The sequence below is a fragment of the Lathamus discolor genome, chromosome 12, assembly GCF_037157495.1.
Source record: "Lathamus discolor isolate bLatDis1 chromosome 12, bLatDis1.hap1, whole genome shotgun sequence".
NCBI classification, from domain to species: Eukaryota; Metazoa; Chordata; class Aves; order Psittaciformes; family Psittacidae; genus Lathamus; species Lathamus discolor.
This window is the reverse complement of record NC_088895.1, coordinates 9,745,465-9,768,075: the sequence shown is the minus strand read 5'-3', so window position 1 is coordinate 9,768,075 and position 22,611 is coordinate 9,745,465. Positions and strand designations below refer to the sequence as shown.

General features: G+C 39.5%; 1 protein-coding gene across 7 annotated transcripts in view; it reads right to left on the bottom strand.

The window, feature by feature from the left end:
* The window catches only part of RIMBP2 (RIMS binding protein 2), a 94,150-nt gene that overhangs the window by 10,221 nt on the left and 61,318 nt on the right, over nt 1–22,611 (bottom strand). For 4 of the 7 annotated variants that reach the window (XM_065692667.1, XM_065692663.1, XM_065692664.1 and 1 more), the window contains 10 exons: nt 20,994–21,145; nt 18,251–18,327; nt 17,185–17,294; nt 15,963–16,772; nt 13,704–13,855; nt 12,874–13,341; nt 11,248–11,397; nt 9,849–10,007; nt 4,397–4,514; nt 1,255–1,407 (listed from right to left, as the gene is read on the bottom strand). In XM_065692667.1, the coding sequence (XP_065548739.1) occupies nt 1,255–1,407; nt 4,397–4,514; nt 9,849–10,007; nt 11,248–11,397; nt 12,874–13,341; nt 13,704–13,855; nt 15,963–16,772; nt 17,185–17,294; nt 18,251–18,327; nt 20,994–21,145 (2,349 nt within the window). Of the gene's footprint in view, nt 1–1,254; nt 1,630–1,715; nt 1,776–4,396; nt 4,515–6,197; nt 6,924–9,848; nt 10,008–11,247; nt 11,398–12,873; nt 13,342–13,703; nt 13,856–15,962; nt 16,773–17,184; nt 17,295–18,250; nt 18,328–20,993; nt 21,146–22,611 lie in introns of those variants that run through there. The other 3 variants (XM_065692668.1, XR_010615619.1, XR_010615618.1) reach the window with 3 other exon arrangements.

The following is a 22,611-nucleotide window of genomic DNA, read 5'->3' as shown; positions in this document are numbered from 1 at the left end:
GGAGGAGGACGTATATGGGACAGAAAGCAATGGGACACGAAGGATGGGATTCTGTCCTGCTCTGCTCTCCTCCCACAGTCAGGTTACAGTCATACTCAGCCTCACCAGGTGGGTTGAGGGGTGTTCTGTAAATTAAAAATACCAACTTGTGCATCCAACCCCAAGTGCAGTTACTGGGGATTTGCTGCAAACATCAATTGTAGCCAAAGGTGTCTCCGGTAAAAGCACTGCCTGTAACAATCTGACTCAGTCACATTTGCTTCAGTGAACCAGAAAGCAATCTCTTGATTAGCTCATCAGCCACTTATCTAATGCTTTCAAGAGGCAAAGCTGTGTATCATACACGTACACACAGAATCGTGGATGCAACCAGCCAGATTCCCAACTGATGCACAGTCACAGTCACAGCTGCATTAAATTTACCACATATACACCAACATACACAAGCTGATGATCTGGTTGCAAGTCAGTCAGATTTGTTTAAAACTCAACATTAAATTATGATTACACCAAAATTTCAGGACCCCTTTTGTTTCATTGCAGATACCAACAAGAAAACCCCTAATGCCTTTTATGGGTTAACTGTTTCACTTCAATTTAGTGTGTTATGAACTATGAAAACTGAGATGTTGACCATGTGATGATTTCTATGTTGATGAAGCAACAAATACTATCAGTAGTAGGTATAATTGCCTTAGTTATGTAACACAAGTTTGTCATTTTGATGTAATTATCCCTACAAATTATTTTTGTCTTCAAGTGACACAGCCAAAGCCCTGGGTAGTCACTGAAAAGATCCCAAATGTTCGTTTAGCCCAAAGCTGTAAATCAGAACAACATTTGAACTGCTTCCTATTATAGGGCATTGGGTTGTGATATACCAGCTACTGTTTGTCCCTGCCCAGGCTGTATGAATAAAGGGGAAATGTGGTCATATGGATGGATGCTGTTCAGGTGTGTACAGCACATACTGGCTGGCGTTAGTAGCAGCATAGCTTCACAGGGGTTCATGCAATGCACTGGGCTTGGGCTTGGTCGGGTATGGAAAGGCTGCAGAGCAGTGTCAGGACAGAGGACTAAGGGTGTTTGTCCCTTACAGCTGAGCTGGAGAAACTTACCTGGGAGCAGACAGGACTCAAGAGCTAGGTTCCCCTAGCATTCTGCATTGCATGCAATGTTGTCATACAGAACCCACACTTGTTAACACGCAGCTCTACAATGTGTCTGTCAAAGGAGGAATAACGTTCGGCATACCGTATCTAGATTCAGAGGCCATGGTACGCTGCTGAGGCCATTTCTTGTGTCCACCAATGCTGCGATAATAAGCTTCTTCTTCTACAGGTGAAATATTTCCCTCACTACCTGACCGAGACCGACCGCCTTCACTGTTACTGTCCATTGTAATTTCTATGGAGAAAAAGGGAACGATCTATTAAAACATAGTGTATAGTTGCCTTTGCGGAGGCTCCTGCGGGCAGGCTTTGCCTACCTTTGGTTTCTCACTTGCATATAGTAGGACAGATAAACACTGCATAAGCTTTGCCAGATGTCTCAGACTCTAGAAATCCTTCTTCAGCAGGGTATCACAGAAATGTGCATCTTCTCTTTTTAAAGCATCTGAATTTTGTGCTTTTGCAAGTTCACACACTGTAAATATCGTTTGTTAAGTTGTTGGATAGGAATCATCGTTTATTACGAGGTTTAAACAATCCTACCTGCCAGATCTGCAAGGTCAAGAGCACTGTAAACTGTGTTTCACCTTCTAAAGTATCAACCTAAAAACAAAAATTAATCCATTTACTTCAATCCTACCTGCAAGAAGATACTCAAGTATTTACAGCTTAACGGAGAAATTACCTCAAAGAATATAAATTCTGGAACATTTTGGAGAAAGGTTTTATCATCGAATCCTAAGAACATTACATTTTGAAAGTCTTTCCCGCTAATTAAACTTCCCAGAGCTGCCCTAAGAACTTCCCATCACTAAGGTGACCCCTTTGTTGAGCAACACAGCAAAAACTCCAGGCATGCATGGAAAGGAATAAGCTGCTGCCATGAAATTTGGAGCCCGTGGTTTTAGCTGTATGCTGAGAACTTTGAACTTTGGCTCAATTGTATTTACTTCCTCCTTTCCCTTTATTTTACTCTGCTTTGCACTTTGTGGAACTACATATTACAATGATGCAATTATGATACCTTCCTTCTCCAAAAACAACACTTGCGGCCCTCATTCAGGGTTAACTTCCTCTGTCAGTGGGAGTTCTGAACAGTGGGTTCAAGTTTCTACAATGCACTACTATATGCTTTTGTATGCCCTAGTTTTACCACATTATCTGAACTCTTGATACATCTCTCATCTTCCAGGGTTTTTCTTTCTCAGCAGGCTTACAGGAAGCAACTTTTGTGCAGAGTTTTATCAAGTGTTTACATTTGCTTCACTTGTCCTCAAAGTGATTTAATACAGTGTGATGCTGAAAGTGAGAAGTATCGCATACAAGACCTTTCAGCAATTTTAATCACTGGCCTTTCAGACAGAAATTAGGACTCAGACTCTAAACTGCATAAGGTCTTTCAACAGCTTCACAGCAAACCATTTTATTTGTTAGCTACTGTACCTATTGCTCACTGGTTTGCTTGTTACCGGCATCAGACAAAATTTTAACTTATTCCTTATGGAACTTCCCCAGAGAGCATCGATGGGTTGTACAAAATACAGAACACACTGAATCATTCTTTAAGTTCCACTGAAAGAAATAAAATCTGAGATTTTTTCTATTTATCTGTTTGAGCACAGTAATTAATTTCTCTCATTCCTAAGCTGTTGCTATTGAGCTACTGAGCAGCGAGGTCAGAACTTAGCGGTTTCCATGTCCTGACTTTGTTGATATAAAGTGAGCCTCGGTAAATTTAAACACTTCCCTTTCTAAATAAAATGAACATTAAAAGGAACCCAAAGGGTTAATTCAAACCTGTCTACTCACTATTCATAAAAAATGTTTTAGCAAATAATAGAAAGAACTTAGATACAAAACTTGCTTTAAGTATTACAAGCATAAACCAGAATTCTTTACTCCTGAGGAAAAAATGGCTGCTTTCAGAGAAACGGGACAGGAAAATCTAACATTCTTCATAGCAGCATCCAAAAGCTACTTGGTTCAGCTAACAATAACCTGTCACCAGAAGCTCAACAGCCAGCCTGGAGCTGACTCTCCCCCATTTCATAGCAGAGTAACTCCTTGACATCTGTGAAGATTATCCTGGTTTACACCAGGGTGTGGGATAGCAATCAGCCTCTGAACACTTGTGCTACATTGAAGATGCTAAGACAGCTTCATGTATTACAGCTCTGTGTGTGTTCTGATCTATGGTTTCAATTATTATTATTATTTACTAGATATCAAATAGTTGTGCCCACCAGTAGGATTTTGCTTTTAATTTACAGTACAGACATTTTAGGAGGATTCTATAAAAAGGGAAAAATACTCAATATTTAAAACTGAAAGCATTCCTTAATGACCAGTTTCTTCCCTTCTGATAATTCCCATTTGTGGTGTCTCTTATTCACAGAAATGTCAGGTGAGAATTGCCGACATTGCCTACAGCATTCACAAATTAAAGTTTGGGTTAGGGACAGGAACCAGACCAACTTCACCTCTTCGTGGAGTAAAGTTCTGCTAATAGCTCACAGAGCTCTTCCTGCATTGGTTTTTCACATGTTTCCTGGTTTTCAGTTTGAATGTTTCTTATTTGTCAGTACAGAGTGCAAGTTCTAAGAGATAAGTATTTGTTCACAGTGTCTTGATTCCATTATCTTTTCTGCACTACTTTTTGGATTTTCTGGTATACACCAGCATATAGGTTAAGTCATGAGTAAACCAGAATAGAGATGATTCTGTAAGAAATACCAAATCTAGTAAATATATGGAAATTCCACAAACTTGTTACATTTAACAGCTTCCATTTTGCCACCTAAATTCCAAAAAGTAGTCAAGAAAATGGAAAGTGAATGCAAAATGATGGTTGATGAATGGAAAGATGGATGGCTGAATGGATGGCTGAATGGGTACATTTATTTTACTGACCCTATAGCAGCCTGCTTGCAAATTTCTTCTTACGTAAAATCTAACAGTATCTAAGTTTAACCAAGTTTAGAAAAGCTCCAATACCCACTAAATTCAATGAAAAGACTCCCAGTGATGTCAATGGCTACTGATTCAGCCCCCTGTGAAACCCCGGAACACTCATATTTAGATGGAGATGGTTTTAGTTCCATTTCATCCCATTTAAACTAAGAGGAACCCCAGTTCAAGACAAGTGTCTGATGTTTCTTTTTTAAGGACCACCTTCCCAACTCTGAGCTGCAAAGAACAGAAATGCACCAATCTGTCCAACTAACCAATGGAAGGGACCAACATTGGTCGAGACCTTTGTGGCACTGCACTGCCATGAGAGGACCTTCGCCCTGCATGCTCCACCCTTTCAGGCCGTCCTGCAGATGATGGATTACCTAAAAGCTAAAAGACAACAACAGAAAAAACAGGTTTGTAAGTTACATGCATGGCAATATTATGGTTACATGGTCGGACATTAATCAGCTCAATCACATTTGGAAGCATAAGCTCTAAAGGCAACTAAACTTAGTTTTTAACTGAAAGGTTAGCTGAAAAGTAAATACTGTTGCCTTGCAAACCTGCAAAAGAAAAGATGGTTCCTTGATTTATGGCAGAGTTTTGTAACCAGCAGTCACACATCAGAACAAAAAGAAAAGAAAAGAATAATTTTTGACATATTCTTTTGCCTTTGTTGTTGCTGCTAAGATGATGTTACAATCTCCTGAAGAGCAGTACAATCAGTCATGAGAGCTGTGGAGATCGGCCTGCACTGAAAGGCAAGCCTTTCTTTGCATTCAGCTATAGAGCTTTGTCCAGTTTGCAGCATGGGAACAAGTGTACATCCTTCTGTTCTTTGAGCACACTGCTTTGCTATAATGGCCTTCAGTTGTTAAAGCCTTTTAAAGGTCATTGAAATATGTAGAAGGGAGTGTAGACACTTCATCTCACATCACAGCTGGCTCTTTCTGTTCACTACCCCTTGCAGAAAGTGTTGCTATTTTAATAACCGAATGGTACTATTTTAATGCTCTCCGGAGCATTTATCATGCAGTCATTGAGATTAATACAGCCTGGGCACCAATTTCAGTGGGTGAAATTTTTAAGGATCATTTCAGCATAAACTGCTAGGCTAGAAGAGCAGGCAGCTGGTTTCTACACATTAGATTTGAGGTTTCCACTGTTGCAGACTAAGAGGGTATAGAACTTGCTTTGGTCTTTAGGGAGCAGGGAAGCCTAAGGATGCATCTATCAAAGCATGGAGACTCTTCTATAGATTAATGGACAGAAATGCAAATAGGCAAGATCACACAGAGGCATCCTTGAAAGATATGGAATGGCCCTGGCCTCTCCCTTTGGAAGAAGCTGTTTGCCTGCATTCTCATGCAGAGATGCAGTCTGCAACTTCAAAGGCAAGAAGAGATGGTCTAAAAAGGAAGGCAAAGTAGTGACAGTGCAGATAAGGTAGAAAATGGAAATATGATGAAACCTGTGACTCCATAAATCTGGGTCACTGTCACACTGGGGGGAGAATCTTGATTCTTGTCCAGAGATGTTTCATGATAAAGAGCATATCCTGAAAATTCTGGGAATGAGGTGAATAAAAACAACATGATGAAATGACATCCTTGACATTAAAAAAATCAAATAAAAAATGACTGATGAAACATTTTTCCAGTTAAAACAAAGCTTTTTTTAAAAAAGCGACATTTAGATGGGCAAAATAAAGAAAAACAGTCTTTTGGAAGAATTATAGTTCAGCTAACCCTTAATTAAAATTTAGATTCAGTTGTCCTTTAATAAAAGCAGCCATTATTGTAATTTGTTCTGTGGGAAAATCATTGTAAAGCAAATTAAACTGATTGCAGCATGACACAAAAGAGGACTGGAAAGAAAAATGTGGAATAATAAATAATAAAAATGAATGGGGAGGGGAAAAAAAAAAAGAGGAAAAAATGTAGCAGAGAGGCCCAAAAGATGGACTCTAAAAATTAACTGAGGATGGCAAAAAAAGGAGAAAAAAGAAAAAAGAAAGAAACCAGACTGATTTGGCAAGCAGATGTTAGAAGGAAGATTTATTTCACACACCAGAGAGTCTTCTGCATCTCTGTGGGATGGCTTTGCAAGTGGACCAGCTGCCCTAGAGTCAGCCATTTTTAGGTCGGTCTTCCAGCCTCCCTGAACATCTTCATTAGACAAATTATCTGTCCTAGTACATTTCTGAGTCTCATACTTTTTCTCATAACTGGGCTTGACCTGTTCACTCCTGGGCTCTACAAAGGAAGGACCCAGGTCACCAAAATCCTCTTCAATGCTGGTTTGTCTGGTTAAGGTTTTCCTGCGAGCAAGCAGTGGCCTCATGCTTTTCCTGCACGAGCAGTTAGCAGTCTCTGCACAACAGCTAGATGCAACATTGGCAGAAACTGAATCACAAGTGTATCTGAAATTAAAGCGAGATTCTTCTTCTTCACTTCCACAGTCTAGTCCACTGTCTGGGCTCCTCGATAAAGACCGGCTATATTTACATCCTTTGTCGTCTGCAGCAAAATCCTCCATGCCTGAAATTCTGTGCTTGGCTGGGTACCAGAAGTTGTGCTGCTGGTCTTGATTGTAGGGCCTAGGTGGTCTAGAGTCTCTAGCTACTGTGGGATTCTTTTTATAGGGCATACCTAAACCCTGCTTGTACAGCAGTTCAGAGTATTCACCATCCTCTTCAGCTACTTCTGGAATACTGAAAAGCTTTTTACTGTGATGTATCTGCTGTGAAAAGTCAGGCTGTTCCAAATAAGTGGCTTCAGTGGTCTTATTGCACTCCTTAAAATTATGTAATGTTAAAAACCAGACAGGGAACAAACAGTGTGTGACAAAAATAAAATGGGAGGGAAAAGGGAGAAGAAAAGAAAAATAAAGACAGAATTAGTTTTAGAGCAATGGCAAACATAAGACATGCAGCTTATTTAGTGAAAAGGATGTCATGCTTTGAATGAGAATCTGTGAAAAATAAAGACATGATTAAGAAGTTGCCGGATGTCAGATACAACCTGAGAAGTCAGTACAAACAACTGAGTGATGCTCTTAACAAGAATAAACCCATGCATTTAAAATAAAGCAATAAAAGCCGCATACAGGTTTCAGCATGGTGAATGAGAATGGCATTAAAACATAGCACTAATGCTTAGTATGTTCCTTGCCCCATGCCAAATTGCAATGTGATTTTTCTTTGTAACCAGAACCCGTATCTGAGAATTAAAATTCTGCTCTAGCAAGCTTTCTTGCTTTGCATCTGCTAAAGCATCCTATGAATAGGGAATATTAAATCTCCTGCCAGAGGAGAGCTATTCTGCAGACATTCTTTGTAAAACACCTGCGCCATTTTTACAGCTTGCCTTCCACAGAAAGGACCCTGAAAGGCAGCCTGCACTGACAGCACTGCCATCAAACCTTCATAATCTCCTACCTGCTTGATAAAACCAGTACTTGAAATCAGCCTATTAGCAGAAGCAAAAGTCTCTGTGTATAGCAGAAGTAGGTAAAAACTATCCCAGGCTGGCTAAAACAAGCACTCAGAACACAACAGGCACATTTTGTAATTTTTCAATTACATCTACACAAACATGGGCTGGTGTGACAAGAGAATCCTATGCAGTGTCTTTGCTGGACTTTGAGACGAGCGAAAAATGATGCAGGAGGTGTCGGTTTTGACTGACATGGTTTATTGAGGCTACCTGAAGGAGATCACCCCTTCTTGTACTTTACTCAATGCCCAGATCAGGCAGGTCTCTGCACACAACAGCACCAATAAATAATGACAAGATCATCTTGGAGACTTCAGCAATACCTCTCTCTCTGAGCATATTGAACTTCACTGGGTTTTGGACATCTTCCTTTTTCAGACACTAGGAACTTTCAAAGTTACTTTATATTTGTTTCATCTGTTTTCATTCCTTTTTAAAACACGTATCACTCTTGTGAAACTTTTGAGACAAACTGCCATAGAAGTAGAAAAAAGTCAATAAATATGAACATGGTTAGTTTTGCCTGGAGCTCAAACATCCCCCATTTTAGAATGCTAGATCAGGTGAGTGAGTTCAATTTTCCCTTGATCACCCGTGTCAGCCTTTGTTTTGGGGAACCACTGGACTGACTAATAACCTCCCAATAAAGCAAATATATATCTGCATGCAAAATGTTTTCTTAGGGCATCTATTAATTTGGGAAAGAATTCTCAATTACAGCTGCAAGGCATGGCTGGCATACTTTCAGATGCAAGAGGAACAGGAATCTGCTGACATTATGGAAAATTCAGCAAACACGGCTTCATTTCTTTTGTTAATTGCTGCTACTGCAAAGGGAAACTGCATCTAGTGAAAAAGGGGAAATTACCAAGCACTTTGAGAGCAGAATCTGACCTGCATTTTCTATCAGAAATCACATCAGTATGGTGGGCCTTATCCTCCAAATGAGACTCAGACACCCCATGACTCCCCAGGCAGTATTCATATACTGAATTCCACTTCTGCAGAATGAGTCAACCAACCTTCCCATACACTACCACATAAGAGAGATCGGCCTGCAGACTTGAACAGGTCTGAAATTATTTACTACACCAATTAACAGTCTGAACCTTTCCTTTAAATAGCGACATTGGCAATACTAATTTAAAATCAAGAAGTAAATATACTTTCTGAAGCACGAAGAACAAGAACAGTCTAGGGATAAGTCCCTTTTTCCCAGAGTAAGGGGACAGAAAAGGCATGCATTAAGATTTATTTTTCAACCTTTATATTAGCAGAATAATAGATTATTTTTTCTTTTTCAGAAGTACCTGTCTCATTCCAGATAATAGTATCAAAGAACTGAATGAAAACAGTTACAAGAATGGTCAAAATTCTTATATGCATGAGAAACTAGTATTGGATTTTGGTTAAATAAGAGAAAAATCAGGATGAAAAATCAACCCCTGAATTTCCCTGTAGTTCAAGTCATCCAGCTTTCTACGAAAACATGATTTAGTGTAATTGCTAGAAACATTAAAAGCAAACACAATTTACATGCATTAATATACTATGGGATATATATATTCTGTATTGGGTAGGTTCAACATTCTAAGTGTGCTTTAGTTGTTATGCTGAAGCTATCTGTCAGGATGAACACTGCTGTGCAGTGTTAAAGCAATATTTCTGATAGGTGATTCCTGTCTCTCGTGACTCCTTAGAGCACAAGAATCGCTAGTAAAGCATTTCTCAAACAAAGCTGACCCAACTCCCTTACTTACAAGCATGCTTTAAAGCCTGTGGAGGAGATAGGACTAGTACTAGAACAGGGACAAATTATTCAGACATTGCAAGCCTAAGTTGTTCTTTTACTGTATGTATGGATGTTTATATAAAACTCCTAGCTCAGAAACAGCTCACTGTCTGGGTAGCACATGTTGTAGTATATTGTTGTATGGACATGGGAAAGGTCCCCAAGCACAGAACAGAAACTTCAACTTCAACAAATACATATCGGAAAACAGTCAGTTAGTTAAAAGATCAGCTATCAAATAATGCAAAACCCAAAAGCAATACATGTATTACTTTACATTATAAACAATGACATCATAAACAAGGTTCACCCCAGTTCTAGGACTACAAAACAGCGTGATTTTTAATGATCTGCAAAATCCACAACTAACAGAAGTGTTCGAAGAATCAAAGCATGGAGGTCCTCCCAAAGTTTCTCTACAATCACACTCACCTTAAGTGCATTGTGTGAAGTCACACTGACTCGTCGCCTTCCTCCATCCTCCAGCTGCATTTCTGAGTACAGCTCTTCCTCATCTTCTTCCATAATATCAGACAAGTCAGAACCTCTGCTGCTCTCTGTATGGTACTCTTCACCGTGGCAATAGTGAGGCTAATTGACAGGATGAAATAGAAAAATCTTTACTGACTGTAAAGCTGAAAATCCTTGTTTAACACCACCAAGGGCTAGAGCATATCCTAGGTTTGCATAGCAGACTAATAGCTACATATAAATTACATCATGCAGCTTGCTGGTCTGTTCTAGTGGAGAGATCACATTTCAATTTTTTTTTTTTTGCTCACTTATGCTCCCAACTCAAGAAATCCAATCTTAATCCCATAGGTGATACAAAAAAGGATGTCTGCACTCACAGCACCCAACCTAGTTTTAGTCTTGATTGAATTCCTTGATTCTTAAATCATAAGGTCCTTCATGCATCAGTGCACTCGCTGACCAAACTGTAAAGGCCCTAGGATAATTCTCATCTCATCTGCTCTTCACAGATGTTTGTTACATCACATTGTAATTTAAAAGTGATCAGCATTTAATTCTTGCAGGATGTTACCATCATTGTATGATATAGCCAGCTAATGAAACTTGAAGCTTTCATTCTCTCAAACAGGAGTGGCCTCTGTAAACATCTAACAAATCAGATCATGAACAGAACTTAATATTTCCAAATTTTCAAATGGAGTCACCGGACTGTCAGATTGCGGAGGAATATCTGAACAATCAGATATCCTAGAAGCACTAGAATTCTAGAAATTACTGCATTCCTTCCTCCCCCAGTACTAATGAAGAAAAGACTTCAGATAGGGAATCAGCAGTTCCTTCTGGAAGATACTGGCAGCACATGGCCATTATAATGAAATTAGCAAGCTAATAATTTCTTATGGAGAAGGCCATCATAGATGAGATTTCTCCAATTTTCTCCAATTATTCCTTCCCTAACAAACCCAGTGGTAGAAGTGAGCATTTTTCATAAACAATGTAAATGAGCAATTAAAATACAAAAGTAGATGAAGCTATAAAATAAACATCTAATAATCAAGTTACACTTAACACACTGTAGCTGTTTGGCCAGACATAATTTCAGCGCTATTTCTCAAAGTGCATTTTTTGACACAGTGTTTTAAAGCAATGAGGAATTCTTTCAGCCTTACATGAAAACTAAATTTGAAACCTAATCAGATCTGAGAATACTTGCAGCCACAGAGATTTCACATCTAGCTTTGAGGAAATTCCTAGTAGATAACAGAGCTTAATCTTTTTAGGCTTCAAAGAATTTAACTTCATCAAGCCCTTGTTTCATGTGAGACACCTGAGACAGTAACAAGACCAGGCTACTCACTTGCTTTCCAAGTTCTGACCCTTTCAGGAAATCATCAACTGAAGCCCCCCTTCTTTTGACATTAGGAGAATCATAGCCATCTTCCTCCTCATCTGAGTTAGCGTACTGAGCTACGTTACTCCTTTCACTAAAAACACTCCTCCTCTCCATCTAGAAAGCAACAAGAAAATTGTGAAGCAGACAGTTCCTGCAATCAGTGGAAGAAACAGCAAATGTAAGACATTAGGACTCAAGAACACAACATTTAAACACACTCATGGTTTAAAGCAATGTTGGTTTCCTGACTGTAACCTGAGTTTTCGAGAATTTTTTGCTTGTTATATTACTCTTGCTCATAAAAAAATATACACTTTTATGCGAGCAACAACTCAGCTGCCAGCTTTCTTCCCTGTACCACTTATGTCAAAGTTCTCAGTATTCTACAGTCAGAGGCTGCTAACAAAGATGCTAGTTTCCCCTTGGCAAAGGTTTAGGAGACAGCCTAGTCACTACAACAGCATTTTTTACCTCAGTACAAAAAAAATCTATGGTATGACACTTTGAGTTCTTCCTCTGCTCTGACTCTTACCCTCAGCTAGTTGATTCCTTCTGCTTACTCTCATGACAATAACTATCAGCCACCTAACAGGCTGGGTAAAGGGCAGGAAGAAGACACACAGCTTCTTCTGCAGCAGCCTACTGCAAAGGAAGTATTTCTACTTTTGGGCACTAAACATTACAAATATCATTGGCACTATTTGATTTAATTTAGAGTGAATCGACCTGTAAAATTCTGTCCAGATCCCCGAATTAAATGTTTCAAGCATCACTAAAATTAATGTAATTAAACAAGGTTCAGTGCATGTTATGTCAGCAATTTTCAAAACCAGAAAAAGTATTTCAATTCTCTTTCCTTACATGGTTTTTAAATCAGCTTTCACCTCAGAATGCCAAACTAATTGCCTTTTCTCCCTCTATTACATTTACGCCAGTCTGCTTTATTTATAAATAAGAGCAAGAAATATACACATGCATATAGATGTATTTAGCAAACCTTACTGACCCAGAGTCATTCAGGTGGGTTTAGCATATGAGCATGACTGTCTGCTGGTTAGATTTCCCTTGTCACACTTTTTTTTGTGAATTGTCATTTTGTGAACTGTCAAAAAGATTAGCTCTCACAGTAAGTCTGCTCAGGACTTTCATCTAGCTGCCTGTTTAGGGACCCGTTTTTAAACTGCCCTTTATTTGCTTTGGTCTCTTTCAAAGTACTTCTGAACTTGGCTGACTTATCTCACAGAAGCATAAACCTCCCTTTTGAGTCCTGCAGCATCCAAGCAAAAACTTTGATGATTACTACCCCCCTGACCAGAACTAAGGTTCTGCATTTCTGAAGACAACACTTCTAGTGCTGTTATGGGCTTCCTATGCCAATCAAAAGCTGACCTTTATGGTTACAAGCATATTTGTGGCAGATCGCACAGAATTCTAGCACAGTGCTTCTTCTCAAACTACAGATCTTCGGGGTTTAGGAATAATTAGCTGTTCCTTAAAGCACATGATGAAAAAATTCTTTGATGGAAAGTACCACAATGAATAAAGCCAGCCTAAAAAAATGCCTTTTTGAAAGAAAAAGTTTGTCTTTACCCTACTGCTTTCTGCAACTCGTTGTGCAGCTTCTCTTGCCATGGCTTTTGCAACAGTATTTGGGACAGGTGTGCCTTGAGGTTGAGGGAGTATTCGGTTAGGTGATGGAGACCTCCTTCCCTGGAGCGAGCTGTGGAAGTTGGGAGCAGGGGGCTCAAGCATGTGTCCATGAACAGGGGATGCCGAACGAGTCTGCTCCCATGACTCATCCATTTTCAAATGTGGACCTAAATGTTCTTCTTTGGTTTCTGGGGCTCCGGCACTTGCTAATGGCTTAGATTTGGGAGCAGTTCTGGGGTGAGGGGTTGGAGGCACCAGTAGATCAGATGGAATGGCAGCAACAGAAGAATCCACTGATTCCCCTTGTGCAGAGAGTGTTCGAACAGTAACTTCCTTGGCTTCCAAACTCCTTAGTCTCAATAGCTCCACCAATGTGTTCTCTGCTGTTGGAAAGATCACCTCTGCCACCTGAAGTAAACAAGCAACATATTAGCATGAAGATTCCTAACTCCCTCCCCTCCAACCCCACTAAGGTACAACCTTTTAAGTCTTAACATGGAGAGAACTACTGCCAACAGAGTGGGCTGCAACAGCCCACACCAGTTAGCACCAGTTATCTTTTAACCCTTTCAATCCATTTGTCCAAAAGCTGAAGTGCTTATAGAAAGGAAGCCAATGAGCAAGATATGCACAAACAAGAGTAGGTTCTACTGAAAGCTGAGAAAAACCTGCCCACATCCAATGCTGTCACATGCTTATTGTCGCCTTTACCTGTCAGTTGAAATTCACCTAATGCGGGTGGTCACTATAACGCCGAAAGGAGAACTCACCCGTTGACCTTTTGCATAAACACCATAGCCTGTAACATTGGCCCCATGGGAGGTCCCTGTTGCTGTCAGAGTTGGTGGTTTCCAGGACACCAGTATGGTTGCTGGGGTGGACCCACCCCGTACAGTAACATCTTGAGGTGGAGCTGGAGGACCTATGAAAGACAAGAACAGTAACTATACAGATTCAAAAGCACTTACAGAAGCATAGGCTCAGTAGTTTATAGAGCCAGGAACTGGCCCTCAGCTTACAGCTATTAAGTAAGCTAAACTTCTTTACAAGATGGTCTGTACTTGCAACTTGCTGTGGACCTACTTTTTATCCCTCCAGGCTGCATAACTGTTACTTACCCATAATACAGAAATTAACAGAAAAAGGACGGAGAGAAAGGCCCCAGAGTGGCCCTGTTGGTGGAAAACTGCTGCATCTGACAGCAAATGACTTTATGGTATAAATCTCTGCACTGAATGAACACTACATACTCAGGAATCACTTTCAAAAGTCTCTGGACTGTGTGTGACTCCAAGTAATGATTTATAGGCCAGAAGCACACTGATGCTAAGGTGTCATGTGAACTGCAAGCCAGAACTTTAACCTTTTTGACCAGCAGCACACTGGTTTAAAGAATGACTGGACTCAATATGTTTGCACTGAAGAAAAAAAAGGTACCTACTAACCTTTTAAGGCATTTGCAACACATTAGTGTTGAAATACATCCTTACTTAAAAGACATTATTACCCTACTAAAAATAGCTCTACTTTGGACAGAAAGTCAAAGTAAAAATATCTTAGAAATTATTAAGTCATTAGTTTCCAGGCATCCTGTTGTATTAGTTTAACAGTCAAATCTTGAGAAGTGTTTCATGCTAAAACTTCAGAAGCAGGGTTCAGCTGTAACCATCTCTGTGTAACAGCCAGAAGAATGCAAACCTTGGCTGCTGTGAGTTTGCTCATTTGTTGCTTTAGCATACTTCAGCAACTAGAGGGAGATACAGCATGGGAAGTGTTTGGCCTGAAAAAACATCACTGGAAAGGCCTTCGTTTCCCAAATAACAAAGTCAACATAGCTAATAAGTTCAAGCCACCATGTAGGCAGTATCTCCCGACTGCCACACAACACATCTGAAGTTTAAAACACACTCCTCTCCAAGCAGATTTTGTAATAGCACTACACTTATCTCACTGAAATGATTGTAGACAAAAGAGTGAATGCTTGAGTTGAGAACATTTTTACTGGAACTAAAAATCAACAACATCAAAAGCAGCAGACATACAAGCTTAACTCCCTCTCTACTCAACCAGCATTACTCTCCTGCATGTCTCCTTACACATAAGTCACGCAAGCCAAGGAAGAGACCAGAACTAATTCCTGTCCCTTTGCTAGAATCAAATCCCAGCAGGGAGTCAATTAAGCCACAGCACGATATATGCTATTGAAATTTCACTTGCCAGGAGTCACTTGTATTTGACTATCCCTGCTTCAGAGACATTCAGTGCTCTGAAAGTCTGAATATATAGAGTCTTCTACTTGCCCTTGATTAGATGACCTTGGTGAGATGGATCTATAAGGAGAGGTCATCAAACTTTTGAGGTACACCCCCAAAATTGTGAGATTATCCTTTAAATGCATTACATTAATTCTGCTCTAGTTTTCAACATTACTTCACTGTTCTTAAATACTGGGAAACGACTGTTAACACTTATCAACATTCCTAATGTGAAAGCACTTTCCAAAACATGGCCAATTTGCTATCTTTACAAATTCAAATTGTACAATGTGATTGCAACTTCACAATCAAAATGCATTTACATCCCCTAAATGACTGTTGCTTCTCTAAAATGTCTGTGTTCATTTTCAGTAAAAAGTGCTTTAACACACACAAACAACATGCAAATAATGTGTCACAAGTAATAACTGTATTTTTCCCAGTGTTGTTCATACCAATGAAAATAAATTACTACCAGAAATACTGTAACTGGACACATTAAATACAAATGGAGATTACCCTGATAAAACAGTGTGTAATCTGTGATGATGGTAAGCATGGCTTTCCCTAGTGATCTCCCCAAAATGTTCCAGTCAGAGCAAAGAAGACAGTAACGCAGGACAGAATTAGTTTTAGATACCATAAAGCAAACTGTTAATCCCCAGTCTGCTCATGAAAGTGACAGGGGTTCCAACATAAAGCTAAATGTTAAATTATTTCGTATTTTCAGAGAAACACAACAAGCATTTTTGGGTAGGAAGGAAAATATCAAACCTGCTGGCAACGTAGAAAATTCCACAAAGGCCTCCTTTTTTTCTCGCTGTTCCAGGGGAAGTTGCCAGGGCATCTGATGGGGCTTTGCCATGACCTTCACCTTGTAGGCCATATTGGGCTTCAAATTAAAAAAATGATACTTGTAGCTAGCAGCCTTGACAATGTCAAATTCTTCTTCATTAAGAAAGATCACATGACTGTAATTACTATTTGTAGGGAGCCAGGACAGCTCAGCAGAAATCTGGGTTATGTTGTCCACTTTAAGATTAGAGGGGGCCACTATGACATCCTTCCCAACTAACAAAGTGCACTGCAGTTCATCTGAGTTACCCTTGTTTGTGATGCTCTGAATTGATATTCTGTATGTACAAGTAGAAATATTAAGCTTTTCTATAAGAGCTTTCGTTCTGCTTCCCAAAGCTATGTTCATCCGTACTTCTTTGTCAACCAGAACATTGTAGCTGCTAATGGTTCCCCATCCGGGTGGCACTACAGGTGGCTCCCAGCCCACAATGACACTTTTGGCTAGTTGTTTAATAAGGGTTATTTTTCTAGGATAAGGCACAATGTCTTCTCCAATTTCATCAATGTTCACATCCAGAGTCCCTGCGCCATTGCTGATTACACTAGAGTCTACATGACTTGGTGGACTTATCTCCAAGAGATCTCCTTCCAAAACTGGACCCGAATGGTTGATAAAATTCTGATCTTGTTCACTGCTTAATGTGCTTGATAATCGGGTCTCATTGTCTTGAACAAAATCCACAAAGTTTGAAGGGACTAGTCCTCTTTGTCCATCTAGAAGTTCCCCTGGTAAGAAAGAACAATGCCATTAAAAAGGAGCATACCTTTTGCATGTCAATGTCTTGCAAGCGACAAGATAAGGAAGAAGATATAAGTGAAAACTGCACATAAACAACATTCATAGTTTCAGAATATAAAGGCTCAGTGAGGAAAAACCCAGAAATGCCAGTAAGCTTTCTTGTCGACTTAAAGCTTGCCAGTAGGAAAAGCTGACAATATAAAATATCTTACAATTAGCTTTGCCTGCAAGGAGCGGCTTTGCTGGTGCAGAAACTATGTTAATTGACACAATGATGACGGAATAATTTTAGCAACTTATTTGGTAGTAGATGAAGGAAGGAATCAGGAGTGTGTTTGACAGATGAACTGCTTTCAATCTGCATGAATTAGCATGAATTCACAGGTTTAAAAAAAATACCTTCATAAAAGCCATCTTCATCCATATCTCCATACACATAAAGGTACTTTCCTGCCGTAAGGGGGAGCTCTGCTTCTGGATTTTCATTTGGTCCATCAAAAGGGTTATAACTGCAATGGAATACAGATGGAAAATGTGTGTTCACTTACAACCGCCACACAACTGCATATTAATCAGAAAAAGGTGTACAGTTCTAGGCCTGAACAGGATGGTAATTCCTCAGTTCAATCTTTTTGCTTCCCTTCTGAAACATACATTCTGAGCTCAGTCTAGGTCAGTTTGCTGTTGTGAACTGCAACTGTACCACCAACAGGCTGCCATGAAACATGACCTATTTGCTGAAGTGCTCCACATTTAAAACCACATCCTTTTCTATAGAATTTACTCACACACTTCTCAGCTGGGACTCTTGGAATACACTGGCCATAGTATTTTCTTTTTTTAAAAGTGAGTTAAAGCAAACTCTGTTGTGGAGGTCTTTTCTGGACCCATATTCCGTTTATCAGACAGTCTTTTATACAAGTTTAACTTTGAGACAAGTTTAATAGAGACAAAACCAGTGAGTTTACACCTAAAACAAGGTACTTATAGAGAAAAAACTTCTTACAAAGTATTTAAATCCATATCCATCCTGAAAGAAATTGTTAAGTCACAGAAAATTTTATTGTCACAGTACTTCATGTCTGAAATTTTAATGGGCAAAACAAAGATAAGCGGAACTTACAAATCTTTCTTGCACTGATGAAAAAGCAATTTATAAAACAGATTAAGACATCCTTCATGAAATAGGAGGTACACCTCATCTCATTTAGACCTTGAAGGGTAGAAATACAGGAGTGGCTAAAAGAGGCATGCCACGCTAAACTTTCTCTGACGTAAAGGCACATGGAAATGGCACTACTGTGCAGCCACTGCGAACAGGAAAGGGGTCTGCCATCCATCACATTGGTTCCTGGTAATAACTTAGTGCATGAATGAAAGTGAAGCAAAACCAAACATTGAATATTACTAACATGTATTATAGAAGTAATGAGCTTGGGGGGGGGGGGTGGAGCATGGGGGTTACCTGTATCGTGCAATGCAAAGATGGACTTTCCCAGAATATCTCTGCTTTGAGGTATTGGAATTCTGATCATTATCCATCTGTAAAGGCAGCAACAAAAAAATACAATGGTATTTCAAAAAGCACTGTTTTCCTGATGGGTGATAGAAATCACACAGCAAACATGCAACATTTAAAAATAAATGAATTCAATTATAACATGGTTAATTTTACTTGGAAGAGTTTAGGCTACAAAGGAACTGCAAGTCAGATTCTAACAGGGCAAAGAAATAGAGCTAATTCCTTGACATCTTGCTAGAGAGTCAGATCACCTGCCTAAGAATGGATGGTGGTTTTCCTCAAAAGCTTGCTAAATTGGTCAGTGGAAATTGCTGAAGGAGATGTGATGCTGACCACACCATTCCCTTTCATGCTGCCAACTAAAGACATGTCTTTAACATACCAGTCTTACTGGTCACCTCACCCTCCTAAGTTTTTACTGAAGTCTTCATTAAAGTATGGTAAACTCAGTTATTCCAAGATGACCTGTTGTAAGTGTTTCCGGGCATAATACAGCAACATGATCACACAGACAACCTAGGGTGACAACCTAATGTTTTCATCAGAAGTAACAGTAGAAATCTCATATGAGTGACTAAGTACTTAAGACAAATGCTGAGTTTAGAGCTGGTGCAAGTGTCAACTTCCAAACATCTCGAAACATGAGAATCATGTAAGATATACCCCCCCCCCACCCCGCCCCTTGGCAGTACAATCCTCAGCAGCATCTGCTGAATTCCATCTTTCTACTAACTGAAAGAAGTAATGTATTTCCTCTGAATTTACCATCACATTTAATTCAATTCTGCAAGGCCACACATTTATTCCATTAGAAATCCAGTCTACAAACCCTGGAGATTAAATTGTAATGCTGAATCAACACAGACTCCACCTATTCTAGCTCTGTGCTAGGTATCTCTAGGTAAAACAGTAATGCTTTCTGTTATGCTTCGAGCCTAGTAGAGTTTTTACAGAGATGCACTTTCCTTGTTTTACATTATGCTGTGAACTCTTTCAGAAAAAATGAACAACTTTTCACCTGAGCTTGAGAGAACTTCAAGATAGAAATACTAGTTTTAACAGTGGGATCAAATAAGGAAAAAATTGAACATAATTTTATGATCTGGAAAATGTGAATATTGAACTGCAACTTTCAGGCCTAAACTGGTCCCTGCCTGGTTTTGTATGGAAGAAAAGTGCACCAGAAAATTATTGAGTCAAGTCATCGTTCCTGTTGGGTTAGCACATCACACACTATTCTGCCAACACTCCACTTCCAGTGATGAGACAGTAATAGTCAGCTAACAGGAATGACAGTAATAGTCAGCTAACAGGAACTCCCCCCTGTGTAGCATTTGGGAATGCAGACACATTTTCAAGTGTTATCATCTTGAAAACTTTTTACAGGCATGTCACAAAGCTCCGAACTAACCCGGTAATGCTTATTCTAGAAGACTTTGTTACTAGTAACAATCAGGGAAGTTGCAGATGTATTTTCACAGAGTGTCAATTGCTTTTATTTCACACTTCACAGCATTATGCTCCATTTTTGGATTTTATTCATACACTCTTCCCCTGGGTCCTGGATACCCCTGAAAAAATGGAGCTTAATTTCTGTGAGCTTGCATAATGTAAGTATGTATCACATAATTACACTCTAGAAGACACACGATGAACAATTCTGCAAAAGAGGGCTTGACATTCTCTGTAAGACAACCCAAAAATAATAGAAAGAGGGAGTTAAATTTGATGTGCACTTCTATTTCTTGCTGTTAGTTTTGCCTCCCTAAGTCACATTGTTACACTGCTTTTTCTGGTTTGAGTACTTCGGGATGCTTTTTCTGTGGCCTCTTCAAAAAGCAGTGAATGTTCCCACTTCTCAGCTATGCTGCTAAACATACACATATATTTATTTGTGGATTCTCCTTACATATGCCCATGGAATTCCTACTGTACAAGAATATCCCGCACCATACTCAGGCTTGTGATCCATTTTAAAACATTTTACCAACTTACATAGGTTCAGTGGCAATGAATAAAGTATGCACACAGTTTCAATTCATTAACTTTCATAAGGATTAAGAATGGGATTTAGACAGCAAGGTAGTGAGTAAAATCTTAAGATCACTTCCTTATAGCTGTCTGCTCACATACTGTAATTTTCAATTCCAGGTTATAGGCTCAATATAAGTTTAGGAGACTGCTAGAAAGAAGTCCTGCAGAATGAGCTACTTCACTGTCAGAGCGCACCTGCCTGGACAGGGCACCGCTTGGAATTTCTCTTTCATCTGCCCAGGCTGTATCAAAATAACACCTTTTGGCAGATAAATAATAAAGCTGCATAACACAGACATACACCAAAAGAAACACAAACAGAAATGCTGACTTACTATGCACAGAAGCAGTGCAACAGTGAATGCATCACTGGAGGCTGAGGTTTTCATAGAATGTCAAGGCTCTCTCACACCCATTTTTTAATGTTGTGTAACTAAGATATCAGCTAAGACTTCTTTGAAAATATCAGATTAATTCCCACTGGTTAACCAAGTTAATTCCCATGGTAACCAAGCTGTCTCAGAAAATTAGAACATTCATGTCTTGACCTTCTAAAAGCAGGTGGTCCAACCTGCACTGGTCCCCTGGAGTGGAGAAGTCTTGGCCCCATAACATATATTTTCAGTAACAATTTTAAAGGACAAAGACTCACGTCTGAATCAAATCTGCATCTTGGGGTACCAGATCTTGACTTGGACAGGAATGTAGGTTTGACAGACAATTGTTCTGGTTTGTCTCCAGATATCTGAAGGGGTCGTATAAACTCTGAAATCACACAACGACTTCCAGAAGGACTTTCATGACCTGGCAGTGACCAAAACATACATAAGTATTGTTCTGAAGCAGAAACATTGCCAAGTAATAAGAAGCAGTGAGTTATCTTCTCATACTGTTAGAAATCCTTCTAGAAAAAGACTAAGGTAGGTAGACTGCAGTGCATAAAAGTTGCTAAGCCTACTAGCTCCCAGCCTTTCAGCAAATTGCATAAGTCAACAATATGTAATGGAATATAATGTAGAAAGCGAAGGTATTTTAATAAATAAATCAAAAGTTCAAGTTTTCCCTAATGAAAAATAAAATAAAATAAAAAATCCACCTGTGTTCTTTGATAGCTTCAGACAAGTTGTCTGACATGCTGCTTAACATGCCCAGCACTAAAAGCTGCTGTTGGAACCCTTCTATTTCCCTTGGGGACTTTGTCATGTACTGTAAAGTAGAATCAAGTCATGCATTTATCTTCTAAGAAAGCAGCTGAAATGCTAGTAATTTAGTTGGCAGGATATTCATTTGGAAATGAAGGGAAGTGATTTGGCTTTTTGCAGGACAAAGTTCCAAGAACACCTGCTTCACATTTCTTATGAGCTCCTCATTTATGTGGTACCAAAACACACAGTTTGATCCCAGGGCCATCTCCTCAGTTTCTAAAGAACAGAAGACATCCCACCTCCACTTAAAAATGAAAAGAAGATGACAACTTATACTGCACATTTAAAGGACCCAGGGAGACAGCCTTACAAGAGGCTGAACACTCTTGTCTTGACTCAAGTGAAAACTGGGCCCAGTGGTGAGGAGAGACAAGTTAAAACAACTCCATCAATGTTGCAAGAGGGACTAATAAAGTGTAATAAAAAATACGTGTACACTTTTTCCCTTTTACTGTTAGTTTATTCCCCAGCTGACATGAAAACAAGCAGGATATTGTAAACTGAACCTAATTATACTTGCACAATCAGCAGAAGTTACAGCAAAGCAGAGAGCTAGGGCATTGCTGACACAATCAGATATGAAAAATGCCTTCTCCTTTCTCTCTCTCTCATTAACATAGTGAATCTATGCTCTTAATTTTTTCAGACCATGGATATGTGTAGGTTCAGCATTTCTTTCCTCTCCAGTTCTGCAGAATTCTGGACAGCAGTGTTTTGCTCCTGAATTGTAAGCTTCCCAGACACATGCCACAGGAATTATGAGTGGAACTTCTTTGTTCATATTGCAGAGGAGAATAAGCTCCGTATCATCAGAGGGTTTTTCTGGTGTTCTCCTTAGTCCGATATGATTAATTTTCTCTGCACCACTGTAATTTACAGCAGGACAGCTTAAGCACATTGACAGCAGGGAAATATACAAGTCGTCATATAAAAGATTAATTACAACCAGCCCTGCTTACAGCAGTCCCCCGGGCTGAAAAAGGGCACATTTTTTATTCTTGGAACCTCTCTCACATATATAACAGAAGTCATCCCCGTTCAGAAACCTTTAGCCAATTTAGCTCC